At 45.0% G+C, this 15070-nt stretch overlaps 1 protein-coding gene across 1 annotated transcript in view; it reads left to right on the top strand.

The window, feature by feature from the left end:
* The first annotated feature begins 425 nt into the window (after positions 1 to 425).
* snx5 (sorting nexin 5) overlaps positions 426 to 15070 on the top strand; it is a 75236-nt gene continuing 60591 nt past the window's right edge. The window contains exons 1-2 of the mRNA XM_072265721.1: positions 426 to 584; positions 9117 to 9215. Of these exons, the coding sequence (XP_072121822.1) occupies positions 546 to 584; positions 9117 to 9215 (138 nt within the window). The 5' untranslated portion in view covers positions 426 to 545. The remainder of the gene's footprint in view (positions 585 to 9116; positions 9216 to 15070) is intronic.

Here is a 15070-nt window from a genome sequence, read left to right as displayed (position 1 = left end):
CGTTGCCCGCTCGACGGCGGCGTTGCCCGATGGCTGCTGGGAATTGTAGTCCGTTATAGGCAGAGATTATCCTATACACAAGAGATTCTGCAGCCGTTGGAAATCCAGAACAACACTTAAAAATACTGGAATAACTCAATAGGTCAGGTCACATCAGCAAATAATCGACATTTCGGGAGAAGACCTTTCTTTTGGACTACACTTACCATAAATCACGGCGCGGAAGCTGACGCCTACGTTATTAAAACTCCCGGAGGTGGAGCCTTACCACAAAGGGCGGGCAAATTCCCAATGTACTTTTTTTTTCCCACCCTACCGGCGCTGTCTCCGGTTGATTGATGGTGCGCTGGACCAATAGTAGAGCAAGGCCCTGAGAACCGCCCGGTCGCTGCATCAATGGGAAGGTGATAAAGGCGGGACCTCGCGCGGAGCGTTCGTGGAGTTTTGTTTGCTGGGGGTTAAGTAGTTAACTTTTCCACGTTTACCGCGGCGGCAATTGGGGTGTATGTATTAGGTTTGGTTTCTTTTTTTTGCAAGAGGGAGCGATGTCTGATAGCCCAGCTGACCTGAGTGAGAGTAACAAGGTATGTGAGGTGTTTGTTGTAAACTAGTCGTTTTCTGCTTGTTCATAAACAACGTCTTCTGCAAGTTAAGGGACTGGGTGAAATTTAGTCAACCACAAGTCTCAACACAAATGAGATGGAATTGAACGTTTGCGGATGTAAGCGGTGTCTTTCTAATGAACGGTCGCATGTCATTTCACATTTAGTCGCTCTTTGCGATGAAGAAAATAAGCAGACATTCGTGCAACTAATGTAACGAGTTGGGTTAAAACTCCACCCCACGCTCTGCTGATGTTTGAAAACTTGTTATTGGTTTTAACAACTGTTTCGGACTCTAGTGAGCATTTTAATCGTGGAGTCAGAAGATGATGGTGCATGCGGTGCAGCTGTTGTGACATCTTGATGGAATTATGCGGTTCCCGTGTCCAGAACCATGCATCCATTTTCATTTCAGGCTCTGAATTTGATGTATGCTGTTAAGGCATCTGTTTTTGTTAGTGTCTAAGTACTGCATTAGCATAAATATAACCCAGTGAAGTGTGACAAAGGTCTAAGGCGGTTAAAAATATAGATGATTTACGTGAGTGGGCGTAGATCAAACCGATACAGTATAACTTGGAGAAAATTTGAAATTCTCCACTTTAGTTGGAGAAATGAAATATTTAAATGAGAAAGATGGTGGAGCTCCGAAATACACATCGATCCGAGTGTCCTCCTGTATGTGTACAAGAGCTTAATAAACGGGTGAATTGGTTTATTGTTGTCCTATGTACCGAAGTACGGTGAAAACAACTTTGATTTGCATGCCATCCATCTGTAAATTGAGGTAGTACAGGGAACGCAGCCACAGAGAAAGGTGCAGCAGACAGGGTACAAGGAACACGATGAGGTAGATTGTGAAGCTAAGAGTCCACCTTATCGTACTAGTCTTGTAAAAGCGCTGTCTTTGATCCTGGTGGTGCTTAGTCTTCTGATTCTTCTACCCGACGGGACAGGGGCAGGGTGAATGTCTGGGGTTGGAGGGTTATGGGGGGGAGGGGGTCGATGGGATGAGGCAGACCAGCGGTTTCTGAACTAGAACGGGCTGAATGGCCTTTTCCTGTGGGGTTCCGCTCTCGAGGCCTGATTCCCAGGTCGGTGCTGACCTCCGCAGGCGAGCTGGCGGGAAGAGGTAAATGGGCAGGGGTTCCTGTTGCTGGTTTACTGAGGGTGAACCATTGTCATCCAGAACAATGGAAAGGTATGGGTTAACAAGCACATGGTGGGGAAGGTGATAAACAGGATATTCCAGTGGGGTTAGACGAACAACACTGGGAGAAGGTTGGGCTGAACCATAAACACTGGCCTCTTTCAATGCTGTAAATACAAAATTCTGGTAGAAGCACATTTTGTTAAGAGTCACCGAACACTGCAGCTCTCCGTCCTACCAAGTCCATGGTGAACTTTTATTCTGCCTAGTCCCATTGACGGACTCCAAGCCAAATCCATCCCTCCCCCCCACCCCCGCCCATACCCCAACCATCCATGTCCTATCCAAACTTCTCTTCAGTGTTGAAATCAAACTGCATCCACCACTTCAGCTGGCTGCTCCTTCCACACACTCACCACTCCCTTAAACTTCTCACCTTTCACCCTTAACCTTGGCACTTTGGTTCTAGTCTCTCTCAACCTCAGTGGAAAAAGCCTGCTTTCATTCACCCTATCTATTCCCCTCATAATTTTGTATATCTCTATTAAACCTTCCTCCACCCCCCCCCCTTCCATTCTCCTAAGCTCCAGGTTATAAATTCCTAACCATAGTCAACTTTTCCCTATAACTCAGGTCTTTAAGGCCTGTTCTTGCTCCTCACCATCCATCTTGGATATGTAGGATTTGCAACGGCCCCAAAGTATTTGAGCTATTGCTGGGTGCTAGACCATACCTGTGCCCAGGCTTCAGCTCCAGCAACACCTGGCTTGCCTGTTAGCAGAGTTCAGTGGAGAACTGCAAACAGAAGATACCTTTGTTTTCAAAATGAGATGTTAATCCCAAACTCCTGTTTGTGGGTGCGAAGATAAAAACTATGGTTCTAATTGTGGAGGTTCTCTTGGTGATCTGCTCGACGATCATTCATAATGGCTATAATTATTTTCTATTCCATCCTTTGGAAGGGAAGCAGAGAAAATAAAAAAAAAAATCCTGGCAAATATTTGAACTTTTCAGTGATTTTTTTTCATTTCTTCATTATGTGCCATGTTGTATAACTTGGACAATCATGGTCTTTCTGTGATCATGATTGTTCTTGGCAATTTTTTTTCTACAGAAGTGGTTTGCCATTGCCACCTTCTGGGCAGTGTCTTTCCAAGACGGGTGACCTAGACGTTATCGATATTCTTCAGAGATTGTCTGCCTGGCGCATATATACCAGCTGCTCTCTTGGTGACCTGCAGGCTAGCAGAGGGAAGAAGCGCCTTTCACCTCCTTTGGTAGAGACGCATCTCCACCCTGCCACTCAATATTTTATTTAAAAGGGTATTTGATTATTATCACATTGCTTAATATGAAGGTCTGTTGTGGCAGAAAACCACTTTTCTATATTACAAAGGGCAACAATTCAGAAGTACTTAACTAGCTCTGAAGTGCTGTTGGATCCTGCTGCTATTGCGATCCAGTCGTACTTTGGAGGTTTAAAATGAGCCATAAGGCTTGTTGGGTACATAAACACAAGTGGTTCTGCAGTCCTGAAGGGCCTCAAACCAAAGTGTTGCCTGTCTGTTCCTCTCCATAGATACTTACTGACCTGCTGAGTTCTTCTATCATTTTGTCTGTGTAAAATTTGTTGTTTACGATCGTTTTATTAAGTGTTAAAAGAATGGAGAATAGAAAGGACAAAGCATGTGTGAGAGAACAAGAAGTAAAGGGAAAGAGAGAAGAGCAGGGAAAAGAGATAAGACAAAGGAGATGGGGTCTTGTATCAGACAGACAAAAGCGAATTCCATTGATAAGGTTAACCAGTGACTAGCCACATTCAAGTCATGTGACACCATCACTGAAGCAGGTTTCCATAAAATTACAGAGCCAACTGTAACTACTGAAAAAGTCACCTAACAATCACACGTGCACTCGGTGGCCACTTTATTAGAGACTCCTTGTAGCCCTTCCACTTTCAGGTTGATGTATTGTCTAGAGACTAAATGATGCTTGGTCTGAACAACAGCTGAACCTATTGACCATGTCTGCATGCTTTTGTGTGTTGAGTTCTGCCACATGATTGGCTGATTAGATATTTGCATTAACGGGCAGGTGTACCTGATAAGGTGGTCGTGTATAAAAAGTGCAAACAAGCGTTAGAAAGTCAAACCACAAGAAAGTAACAATTCTACACCTCAATCCATCAATACTTTGAAACATCATGCAGGAATGTGAAAGACACTATGTAATACAACAATTAGTCACTTGACATCAAGGCTGCCTAATGTAGAGTCAGTCATGTAGAATAACAGCAGAGAAACAGGGCTTTTGGCACATCTAGTCCATGCGTAGTCTCTTCAACTCGCACCTGGACCAAAGCCATCCTTACCCATCCTATCCAAACTTCTCTTGCGTGTTGCAATCGAACCTGCATCCATCACTTCTGCTGGGAGCTAACTCCGCCCTCTGAGTGAAAACGTTCCCCCTTAAATATTTCACCTTTCACCCTTTACCCATGGCCTGGAGTCCTAGTTTCGCCCAACTTCAGTGGGGGGGGGGAACCTGCTTGCATTTACCCCTGTCTATTCTCCTAAAGCCCCCCCCACTGGGGCATAGGCTGCCAACAACAGCTCGCCCAAGTCCTCTATCCTGGGCTAATAAAAGGTTCTGCTTTCACTTCATGACTTACTACGGAGTCATTCCTCTCTCAGGGATGAGATCTTTGGAGCTTCTGTTGTTGTTTCTGTACTCTGGGTTTTTACATGAGATTGCTAGCCCATTCCCAACCCTCCGCCTTCCACAGCTGGACTTGGTCCTTCCATGGAGGAGTTTACCCCATCTATAACCCCGTGATGTGTACTATCAGATCTCCCCAAATTCTACTACACTCCAGGGGAAAAAAAGTCCTGACCTATTCAACCTTTCCCTGAAATTCAGGTCCTCATTGTAGCCTTGTAAATTTTCCCAGCTGTATACTTCCAATCCCATTGATGTCTTTCCTGTGGGTAGGTGACCAGACTGCACACAATATTCCAAATTTGGCCTCGCCAGTGTCTTGTACAATGTGAAATAAAATCACAAGGTGTAGGAAATGCTAAGGCTGGGCAGCATTTGTGGAAGAAGAAACTGAATTGTCATTTTGTGTCAAAGATCCTGTCTGTTTAGATTTCTAGCATCTGCAGTTCTCTGATTGCCAATTATAATGTGTTAATGTTTATGGTTAACTGGGGTAGAAGCAGCTGTGTGAATGTTTATGGTTAACTGGGGTAGAAGCAGCTGTGTGAATGTTTATGGTTAACTGGGGTAGAAACAGCTGTGTGAATGTTTATGGTTAACTGGGGTAGAAACAGCTGTGTGAATGTTTATGGTTAACTGGGGTAGAAACAGCTGTGTGAATGTTTATGGTTAACTGGGGTAGAAACAGCTGTGTGAATGTTTATGGTTAACTGGGGTAGAAACAGCTGTGTGAATGTTTATGGTTAACTGGGGTAGAAACAGCTGTGTGAATGTTTATGGTTAACTGGGGTAGAAACAGCTGTGTGAATGTTTATGGTTAACTGTGGAAAAGCTGACGAATGTTTTTAAATTTTTCATGCCTTTGGGTTTTTGAATATTTTGAATGGCCGGTTGGTGAATTGGTCACAAATTTCCTCTCTGACAGGAGGCAGTATGTGGGACTAGGTAAGCACATCTTCACATCCTGCTCACTCAGCACTGGTATACAACAGGGGTGTGTTCTCTCACTTCTGTTTTCTCTATACACCAGTGACTATGTCTCCAGTGAATCATCAGTTAAACTGATAAAGTTTGCGGACTGTCATTGGACTATTCACCAAAGGCAACAAATCCAAGTGTAACCAGGAGGTAAACAAGCTAGTGTCCGGGTGCATTCGTGACAACTTGGAGCTGAACGCTCTCAAAACTGTGGAGATGCACATCAGCTTCGAGAGAGATGTGCCTCCTCTCCACCCACTCCTCATCACAACTCTACAGCCAGCACTGTTTCTACATTCAGATTCCTGGCCTTATTTCACAGGACGTCATGTGGGAGAATCCTTTATCTCCTCCTTTAACAAAAAGGCTCAGCAGAGGATGTACTTGTTGGGACAGCTGGTAAACTTCTATCTTCCCCAGAACATCCTGGTGTAATTCTACACTGCCATCACAGGGAGCATTACTGTCTGGTTAGGTGCAGCGTCCCCTCAATACACGAATTTGTGCATATTTATTTCATATATGTACTTTAATGTCTAACTTTGTTTTATATAATTCTAATTGTTGAATGTTGTTGTTGCATGTTGACCCCTGACCAACACAATACAGCAAATTCCGAACACATGTGAATGTACATGGTGCGTAAAGCTGTTGAGATCAGCAAGCGCAGTTTCTTCTTACTGTGGGGATCGTAATAATTCTCACTTGCCCTTAGCAGTGACGAGCTAAATTCTGGGTTTGGCTGCTGCTTTCACCTGGGGACGACATGAGCAACTTCATCTGTCAAAGCCACGCAGTGGCACAACCTAATGTGAATTGGGTCGAGATCTTTTTGCTTGGCTGTTGCTCAAGAAAACATGATTTTCATTTGCATGGTTTCAAAATTTCAAAGCAAATTTATTATCAACTAGGGGAAAAAAAAAGGAATAAATTTCAAGGGCATGAGATGAAGAGTCTGTGAAAGTGGTTGTGGGAACATTTCAATGGTGGTGCAAGTGATGTTATCCCCTTTGGTGCAGGGTGATTGGGGGGTAGTGACTGTTCTTGAACCTGGTGGTGAGAGTCCTGAGGCTCCCGTACCTCCTTCCTGATGGCAGCAGCGAGGAGAGAGTCCCTGATGGTGATGCTGCTCTCCTGTGGCAGCATTTGATGTAGACGTTTCGGGCAGTGGTTTTGTGTTCCTCTGCTGGAGAGGGAGTTCAAAGTGAGGTGGAGCAAGTGGTGCTCCCCTGTGTGAGTGCAGTGCCCTGTGTAGCTTCGCTCGCTGGTGCAGCGGCTGTAAACAAGTGCCAAATGCCTCAGCCTCTTCTGTGTGGGGCTGCCTTTCAAGTCCTTCTCACATCTGCGCCGTCCCCGAAGCACGCCAGTGCTTTGTGTCAACACAGTTGCTCTTGAAGTGTTATCACTGCTGTGGAAGTTGCATGGAAAGATCCCACTTAACCAGGTAGCCTGTTTGCCGATGCTAATTGGGAAGTGCTAATGTTGTGGGATTTCTGCATCTTGGTTTGGATTAACACCTCGCCTCTGACAGTGCATTCCTCCCTTAGCATGGCCTAGGTTCAAAGTAAAGTTATTATCCAAGTGCATACATCTCACCATATACTCCCCTGAGATTCATTTTCTTGCAGGCATTCACAGTCAAATAAAGAACTACAATAGAATACTTTATACTTTATTGTCGCCAAACAATTGATGCTAGAACATACAATCATCACAGTTATATTTGATTCTACGCTTCCCGCTCCCTGGAGTACAAATCGATAGTAAATATTAAAAATTTAAATTATAAATCATAAATAGAAAATGGAAAGTAAGGTAGTGCAAAAAAACCGAGAGGCAGGTCCAGATATTTGGAGGGTACGGCCCAGATCCGGGTCAGGATCCGTTCAGCAGTCCTGTCACAGTTGGAAAGAAGCTGTTCCCAAATCTGGCTGTACAAGTCTTCAAGCTCCTGAGCCTTCTCCTGGAGGGAAGAGAGACGAAAAGTGTGTTGGCTGGGTGGGTCGTGTCCTTGACTATCCTGGCAGCACTGCTCCGACAGCGTGCGGTGTAAAGTGAGTCCACGGACGGAAGGTTGGTTTGTGTGATGTGCTGCGCTGTGTTCACGATCTTCTGCAGCTTCTTCCAGTCTTGGACAGGACAACTTCCATACCAGGTTGTGATGCACCCTAGAAGAATGCTTTCTACGGTGCATCTATAAAAATTAGTGAGGGTTTTAGGGGACAGGCCAAATTTCTTTATCTTTCTCAGGAAGTAAAGGCGCTGGTGGGTCTTCTTGGCAGTGAACTCTGCTTGGTTGGACCAAGTCAGGTCATTTGTAATATTGATCCCTAGGAACTCAAAGCTTTTGACCTGTTCCACCGATGTGAACTAGGTCATGCAGTCCATACTCCTGAAGTCAGCAACCAATTCCTTCGTCTTGCTGACGTTGAGGGATAGGTTATTGTCTTCGCACCATGCCACCTGGTTCTTAATTTCCTCTCTGTACTCAAACTCATCATTACCCGAGATACGGCTTACAATTGTTGTGTCATCAGCAAACTTATATTGAGTTTGATGGAAACTTGGCTACACAATCATGGGTGTACAGTGAGTACAGCAGGGGGCTGAGTACACAGCCTTGTGGGGCACTGGTGCTCAGAGTGATTGTAGAGGAGAGCTTGTCCCCTATTTTTACAGCCTGGGTCCTGTCTGTGAGGAAGTTGAAGATCCAGCTGCAGATCTGAGTACTCAGGCCCAGGTTCCAGAGCTTAAGAATCAGTTTATTTGGAAGGATGGGTTAGAATCAATGAAAAGCTGCACACACAGACTGACAAGCAACCAATGTGGAAAAAGAAGAGAAGCTGTGCAAATAGAAGAATAAATAAATAAAACCGAACACCTGAGACTATCTGTTATAAACCAGTTTTACCACCCTGTCGATTTTTGGCTAGATAGAATCATGATTTGTCTTTCTAATTATTGTTAGAATTAACTAGAATAATTAATTATTAATTCCAATTTTAAGAGTAAAATTATTAAAGCCAAACTCTACCATTCTGCAGTTCTATTGGAGATAATATAGTGAGCAGACTGAGTAAGTAAAACACAAATGCTGGAGGAACTCTGCATCTATGGAAAAGAGTAAACAGTTGACATTTTGGGCCTGGTATTGCAATAAAATCAATGGATTTGAGGGGAATGTATATTGAGTAAAATTATAGTTGTATATCATGGAAGTGGGCACCCTGGCACTGAGTACTTGGCAAACAGTGTCCCCCTACTTACACTTAAGGAGTCCGTTAGTCTTGCGAGACCATGGATCTGCACCTGGAAATTCTTCAGTCTCCAGGGCGCAGGCCTGGGCAGGGTTGTGTGGAAGACAGGCAGTTGCCCATGCTGCAAGTCTCCCCTCTCCATGAAACCGATGTTGTCCAAGGGAAGGGCAAGCTTGGCACTGGTGTTGTCGCAGAGCTATGTGTGGTTAAGTGCCTTGCTCAAGGACACAACGTATTGCCTGGGCTGGGGCTCGAACTCACAACCTTCAGGTCGCTAGTCCAATACCTTAACCACTTGGCTAGTGTACTTACTCTAGATCTAAATCTTCACAAGTTAAATTCAAATCCAATTGCTCACTCTGGTAATCTGCATTGCAGTGAAAGTAAATGTCCTCTTTTTAAAACTTACAGAAGGCTTCAGTATCCATGGAAGGAGAGCCCCTGATGCTGGTTGACATTCCCGACGCGCTCAGCGAGAGAGAAAAGGTTAAATTCACAGTTCACACTAAGGTAGGTGATCCCTGGCAGACCAAGTGTAACATGGAGTCTGAAGGTGCTGCTCCACAGGTTCTGGCTGCACTTCAGACCCCCCCCCCCCACCACACTCCTGATTTCCTGGCCCCCAGTGTAAGGGGTTGGGGTGGGGTTGGTGTGAGTCGCTTGGGGGATCTCCGGGCAGGCCTGCCCGAGCTGATGGCCTGTCCCTCTTCTGGGATGTCTGTGTCCGGGTGTCTTTGGAGAAGGAGCAAGCAGTCTGTAAGGGCACAATGTTTAAAAAGAGCATTTTAATCTGAACCTGTAAATAGTTATCATGCCTTGCCTATTGTATAGTTTTTTTTTTGTTAGTGAATAAATTCTTGTTTTTAAAAAAAACTGGCTCTTGTTGATGGGAGCCATAGCAATGGTGGTCAATAAGCAAAGCTGGTGTTCAGGGTCCAGTGGAAAAACGGCTCGCAGTTGAAGTGATGCAAAGTTTTATCTGTTTTCTTGGAAGAAGGATATATATCTGACAACTGACAAGGGGTTCAGTTGTTGTTCAGACCAAGCATCAGATTGGGGAAAAAATGTGATCTAAGTGACTTTGATTGTGGAATGACTGTTGGTGTCAGACGTGTGGTTGAGTATTTTGGAAACTGCTGATCTCCTGTGATTTTTATGCACAATGGCCTCTAGAGCAGAGGTTCCCATCCTCGGGTCCACAGACCCCTCAGTTAACAGTAGGAGTCCGTGGCATTTAACAAAAAAGAGGTTGGGAATCCCTGCTCTAGAGTTTACAGAGAATGGGGTGGAAAAACAGAAAGAAAATCCAGTGAATGGCAGTTCTGTGGGGGGGGGGGAATGCCTTGTTAAGCAGAGAGGTTAGAGGAGAATGGCCAGACTGGTTCAGGCTGACGGGAGGGTAACAATAACTAAAATAACCACGTGTTACGACAGTGATGTGCAGACGAGCATCTCTGAACGCACAGCACGTCAAAACTTGAAGAGGTTGGGCCACAGTAGCAGAAGACCACAAACGTATACACATAGTTGCCACTTTATTAGGTACAGGAGGTAGCTAATAAAGTGGCCACTGAGTATATAGTTAATGGGTATTTCTAATGCGTTATAGTTTTGTTATCGTGCTTCTCTTGACTCGGAACTTTGGAAGAGTTGGTCGTTAGCTGGACAAGAGGTGTCGGAATGTCCCCACTGAACCATTGAGGAAGTGAGCTCTCTGGTGTTGAAATCGTGGGCCTGGAAGCCACACAGAACTGTTGTCCTTTAGATTTTGTAGACGTTTTCAAGGTCAGCTCAAGGCCAAAGAAAACAACATCCCTCTGAACCAAGGTGCACAGTACAGTACGTATACTCACACAGAACAGAAAGTAATATTACCACAAATAAATTAACAAATCATAATATGCATTTATGACACAAGCTTGAAAAGTAAACATTTTAACACTACTGGTTCATATGTGGTGGCAAGGAGTTCAATAGTCTCTTGGCCTGGGAGAAGAGGCTTTTTCCCATCCAGCAGTTCTTGTCCTAAAGCTATGGTACCTCACACCTGATGGTTGGGGATCTTTGACAATGCCAAGGGTCCTGCATACAGTGCACTCTGGATAGTTAACTCGGAGGGGTGGAAGAGAGGCCCTGATGATTCTCTCAGCAGTCCTTGTGGTTAGACGCCTTGCAGTTCCCCTTCTAGATGTAATATACAGCTGCTCAGGAGACTCATGCTGTTCCTGTAAAAGTTGTTTAGAATGGGGCAGGGGGAAGCCTTGTATGCCTCAGTCTCTTCAGGAAGTGCGAGGTTGCTGTGCTTTCTTGATCAGAGGTGGTGTTAAGGGACCGGGTAAGATCGACACAGTTTAACTGGGGAAAGGATGAAGTTTTGGTTTTCTATTAAATCTTTGTTTGGCCTTCAAGAGAATCAACATCTGATTGAAGAGTCAGGTTGTATTTGAGAATTTGAGTTCCTTGAAGTTCTATAATTAATTATACATCCTGCAGAGGGCTGTAATACGCCTAGATGCGTCTAAACAGCCGGAAATAGAAGATGAAGAGAGGAAGCGCAATGTGTTCCACTGTGTTGTGAAGCAGCCCTCCTGTTACCTTGCTGTTAGTAATGCTAGATGCAGATGAAAAATTCTCATCCTGACCCTTCATAAAGAAATTATTCACTACCCCATCTTCAGTGTGTGCATTTAACAGGAGCCCTAACTTCAAGTCTTTCCTGTGCTGTAAGCTGCAGCCATGTTTATAATTGAAATAGTCACACTAGTTTTAAAGCCGGCCTCACTTTCTCCATAAGTTATTCTAGCACTTCTTCCAAGAATGCAGAAGAACAGACAATTTAAATTATTTTCTGCATTGTTCTGATATTTCTACCCGCTCACAGTTCTGTATTTTCTTTGTCCTGATTGTCCCTCATTGGGAACCTAATTGCGCAATTGTTTAATTTCTTCCTCAAATCGTACATTGAGTTATTTTGTGCATTGACTGTGGGTTTACCCACGTCCAGAGCTCCTCAGAATATAAGACCATGTGATTGTATGACACAGGAGCAGAGATAGGCCACTCGGCCCATCGAGTCTGCTCTGCCATTCCATCATGGTTGATTTACTATCTCTCTCAACTGCATTCTCCTGTGACCTTTGACACTCCTACTAATCAAGAGCTTATCAACCTCCGGTTTAAATATACTCATTCACTTGGTCCCCACAACTGTCTATGGCAATGAATTCCACAGATTTACCACCCTCTGGCTATAGAAATTCCTCCTTTTTTTTCTAATGGGGCATCCTTCTTTTGAGATTGTGCCCTCTGATCCTGGACTCCCCCACTGTGGGAAATATCCTCTCCATGTCCAAACACAAGAATATCTGCAGATGCTGGAAATTCAAAGCAACACATGCAAGACCCTGAAACATCGATCATTTACTCTTTTCCATAGATGCTGCTTGGCCTGCTGAATTGCTCCACCATTTTCTGTGTTACCCTCCACATTCAATCTTGCTAGGCCTTCCAATATTCAATAGGCAATAATGAGATTACCCCTTGTTCTTCTGAACTCCAGCGAGTATAGGCCCAGAACCATCAAATGCTCCTCGTACATTACCCCTTCCTTCCTGGGCGCCCTCCCCTGTGGGGCCCCGCCTCTGGGCGCCCTCCAATGCCAGCACATCCCTTCTTATCTAAGGGGCCGAAAACTGCTCACAATACCCCAACTGCGGTCTCACCAATGCCTTGTGAATCCTCAGCATTACATGCTTGCTGTTATATTCTAGTCCTCTTGCAATGAATGCTAAATATCTGGATTCAGTGATAGGAAAGAAGCTGTAGAGGAGCTTGAGTTTTCCAGTCTCTTGATCTTGAAGGGGAAGATCAAAGACTGCTGCATTTGCTAATTTCTAGTCTTTCTTCTATTTGTTTTTTTAAGTCCTTGTCTCATATTTTAAGAGCACAGATGTTTATCAGATCCTGCCTTAAAGACAAATGCTCTCAACGGTCCTGATCAATGTAACTGATAGAGTATGGTTGGGGTGTGGCAGCATGCCGGGAGATAATTTGGCCATGTGGGAATGACTGAAAAGGGGCAGGTTGTTTTGCAAAGTCCCCTTTTTTCTTTTCTTTTGTATGATAGTATGCGGAAGTTGCTGAGAATTGAACTAAAGGTTTGCAAACTGTGATAAATCTGATTTCTCAGCATAATTTCTCTTACCTTCAATGCTTTGTAGTTGCTACAGCACACGACTTACATTGCAGAAGTGAGTGACAAGGGGATCGGTTAGATAGCGGTGACTGACATTGTTGCAAGAGTGGAGTATCAGATCTCATGGTTAGATAAGTCTTGAGCTGTGGTCTCGCTGGATGAACTTTGCAACAAGGAGGGGGAGTGATCGTAGTTTTGGGTCTCCGAGGCCAGTATTCTGCCGAATGAGCAGTTTACTCATCACGGTGACAGTCTCCCTCAGTATGTTGCTTGAGTGCCCTCGCAGCCATGTGGCACTGCCAAACCTGGGCAGGTTAATTCGTGTGGAAAGCTAAGAGTAAGAAAGAAGACCACAGACTTGGGAGCAGAATTGAGTCATCTGGCCTATTGAGTCTGCCCTGCCATACTATCATGTCTGATTTATTGTCCCCCTCAAGCCCATTCTCCTGCCTTCTCCCAGTAACCTTTGATGTCCTTATCAAGAACTTAACCAGCCTCCTCTTTAAATTCCTCCTCATCTCTGTTCTAAAGGGATGTTTTTTCCTATTCTGAGGTTGTCCTCTGGTCCTAGACCCCCCCTGCTAGCGGAAACCTCCTCTTTACATCCACTCGGGCTAAACCTTTCAATGTTCAATATGTTTCAATGAGATCTCCCTTTATTCTTCTAAACTCCAGTGAGTACAGGCCCAGAGCCTTCAAACGCTCCTCATTGCTGGGAAGTTCTTCACATGAAATGGAGCACTGATATGCAAGTATTACCTGCCAAGTATTGGAACTGATAGGGAAATGAACAGTCCAAGAATGCAGGCATGAAGGTCAACAAAGGCAATGGTTTTCGTCCAAGCCACACCAGCAAAAAAATATTGTCACATATACTGAGATACAGAGGAAGAACTTGTCTTGTATAGCATTCTTACAGATCAATTAATTACAACAAAGCATTAAGGTAGTTCAAGGTAAAACAATGACAGAAGGCAGACTGAAGCGTTTTAGTTGGAGAGTGCAGTGCAGGTAGTCAATAAGGAGCAAGGTCATTACATATTGGTTGTGAGAGTCCACGTTGTTGTACTAAGGAACCATTCAATAGTCTCATTACAGAGGGACAAAAATTGACCTTGAGCCTAGTGGGACATGCTTTCAGGCTTCTGTACCTTCTGCTTGGTGGAAGGGGAGGGGGAGAGTGAATGGCCAGGGTGGGGTGGGCTCTTTGCTTATACTGGTTGCTTTTCTGAGGGAGCAAGATGGGTAGATAATCATCCTCGGAGGGCAAGCTGGTTCCCGTACTGTGCCAAGCTGTGGTCACAACCCTCTGCAGTTACTGGCAGAGCTGTTGTCTCCGATGCCTCTGGGTGGGAAGCTTTCTATGGTGAGGGTCAAAGGCCACATGCCAGGTTTCTTTAGCCTCCTGAGGTGCCAGAGGTCCTTCTTGGACGTGGCTTCAATGTGGTTGGAACAGGACAGACTGTTTGTGAGCAAAACACATAAAAGTTGCTGGTGAACGCAGCAGGCCAGGCAGCATCTCTAGGAAGAGATACAATCGACGTTTTGGGCTGAGACCCTTCGTCAGGACTAACTGAAAGAACAGCTAGTAAGAGATTTGAAAGTGGGAGGGGGAGGAGGAGATCTGAAATGATAGAAGACAGGAGGGGGAGGGATGGAGCCAAGAGCTGGACAGGTGATTGGCAAAAGAGATATGAGAGGATCATGGGACAGGAGGCCCAGGGAGAAGGAAAAGGGGGAGGGGTGAAGCCCAGAGGATGGGCAATATCGGATGGGGTACTAGGGTGAGGTGGGGCATTGGCGGAAGTTAGAGAAGTCAATGTTCATGCCATCAGATTGGAGGCTACCCAGATGGAATATAAGGTGTTGTTCCTCCAACCTGAGTGTGGTTTCATCTTTACAGCAGAGGAGGCCGCGGATAGACACATCAGAATGGGAATGGGACGTGGAATTAAAATGTGTGGCCACTGGGAGATCCTGCTTTCTCTGGCGGACAGCGTAGGTGTTCAGCGAAACGGTTTCCCGGTCTGCATCGGGTCTCGTCAGTATATAGAAGGCAATATGTAGACTGTTTGTGATGTTAATTCTCAGGAACCTGAAACTCTCCACACTCTTGACCTTGCACCGTTGATGTAAACAGGAGCATGCGCACCCCCTCCTTCCTGAGGTC

This window comes from Mobula birostris, chromosome 8, assembly GCF_030028105.1.
Source record: "Mobula birostris isolate sMobBir1 chromosome 8, sMobBir1.hap1, whole genome shotgun sequence".
NCBI classification, from domain to species: domain Eukaryota; kingdom Metazoa; phylum Chordata; class Chondrichthyes; order Myliobatiformes; family Myliobatidae; genus Mobula; species Mobula birostris.
Note: the sequence above shows the minus strand (reverse complement) of the source record. Positions and strands in the feature narration are given on the sequence as shown.